The sequence below is a fragment of the Notothenia coriiceps genome, unplaced genomic scaffold, assembly GCF_000735185.1.
Source record: "Notothenia coriiceps isolate Sejong01 unplaced genomic scaffold, NC01 NC01_scaffold00027203, whole genome shotgun sequence".
Classification (NCBI taxonomy): Eukaryota; Metazoa; Chordata; class Actinopteri; order Perciformes; family Nototheniidae; genus Notothenia; species Notothenia coriiceps.
This window is the reverse complement of record NW_011359904.1, coordinates 6942-8180: the sequence shown is the minus strand read 5'-3', so window position 1 is coordinate 8180 and position 1239 is coordinate 6942. Positions and strand designations below refer to the sequence as shown.

Sequence of the window (1239 nt, the reverse complement as noted above, 5' to 3'; positions counted from 1 at the left end):
AGCCAACGGGGGGCAGCCGGGCAACAACCAGCTCATGAACACACTGCGTGAGTCCCTCAAAGTTACTTGAAGAGAAGACATTTAAAAAAACATGGCAGTCAAAGGGAAGATTTCAATGTCCGGCCGATTCTGAGAAATTATGGTCAAACACGAATTATTACTGAGCTTGAAAACAATTGTTATGAAGGCTATGAAAAGGGACTTCTTTAGGGCATGGATTTCTATTTCATTTCAAATAAAACAAGTCCCGCCAATCGACTCGTTAAAAGTATGAATAAGTAAATATATAACGCCGGAACTTTTAAAATAAAGGACTTCCTCTCTGACTCATCACATTTTAATTAAGGCGTGCTGCTGCCGACTTCAAAATCAAGTGTGGTTCAGTCCAGCTCTAAAATCGATTACAGGCTTCATAGACCGATCTGACATTACTTGACGACTTTGAAGACCTTTGAGAAATGGGTCTCTCCATAATCGAATAAGCAGCTGGAACCGACTCGTATCGTCTCCCTTTTTTAAATACACTTCGATGTGTGCGTTATGACAGATCTTTCAGGTCAAAGTTCCCTTAAAACCAGCTAACGGAAACACTCATGTTGCGAGAGGCAGGGAAGGGCAAAGGACATGTTGTTACATATTTTCCACCATTTCCAGTAACCAAGCATGTTAACAAACATCAGTGCTCATGAAACCACCTCAGTGTCATTTCTCATTATGGCAGGACACTGGTCCAAAATGTCCTAATGTTATAATCTGTCTGTTTGTCCCAGGAAACGACCTTCAACTCAGCGAGTCGGGCAGCGACAGTGATGACGACTAAACGTCACACACACACACACACACACACACACACACACACACACACACACACACACACACACACACACACACACACACACACACACACACACACACACACACACTACACTACTACGTACGTACTACTACTACTACTACTACTACTANCTCACACACACACACACACACACACACACACAGACACACACACACACACACACACACACACACACTCCTCCTCTCCACTGGTTACTGCTGTGTATCCCAGTTTGATTGTATCTTTTATTTTTTATTTTCGTATATCCTTAAAGCTAAGAGTGTATTTTTTATTAGATGTTATATTTTATTTTGTATAGCGAGACAGAGAAACTTTTACTTGGTCGGTTTGGAAGATTATATATTGGAGTGCACATATTTTCTGTACTCAGAGCAGCTACTTTT

The 1239-nt window shown here is 41.3% G+C and overlaps 1 protein-coding gene across 1 annotated transcript in view; it reads left to right on the top strand.

The window, feature by feature from the left end:
• eaf1 (ELL associated factor 1) overlaps window positions 1-893 on the top strand; it is a gene marked incomplete at its 5' end in the record, with an annotated part of 2489 nt that extends 1596 nt beyond the window's left edge. Inside the window, 2 exons of the mRNA XM_010785141.1 lie at window positions 3-47; window positions 771-893. Of these exons, the coding sequence (XP_010783443.1) occupies window positions 3-47; window positions 771-820 (95 nt within the window). The remainder of the gene's footprint in view (window positions 1-2; window positions 48-770) is intronic.
• Between the last annotated feature and the right edge of the window lie 346 nt (window positions 894-1239).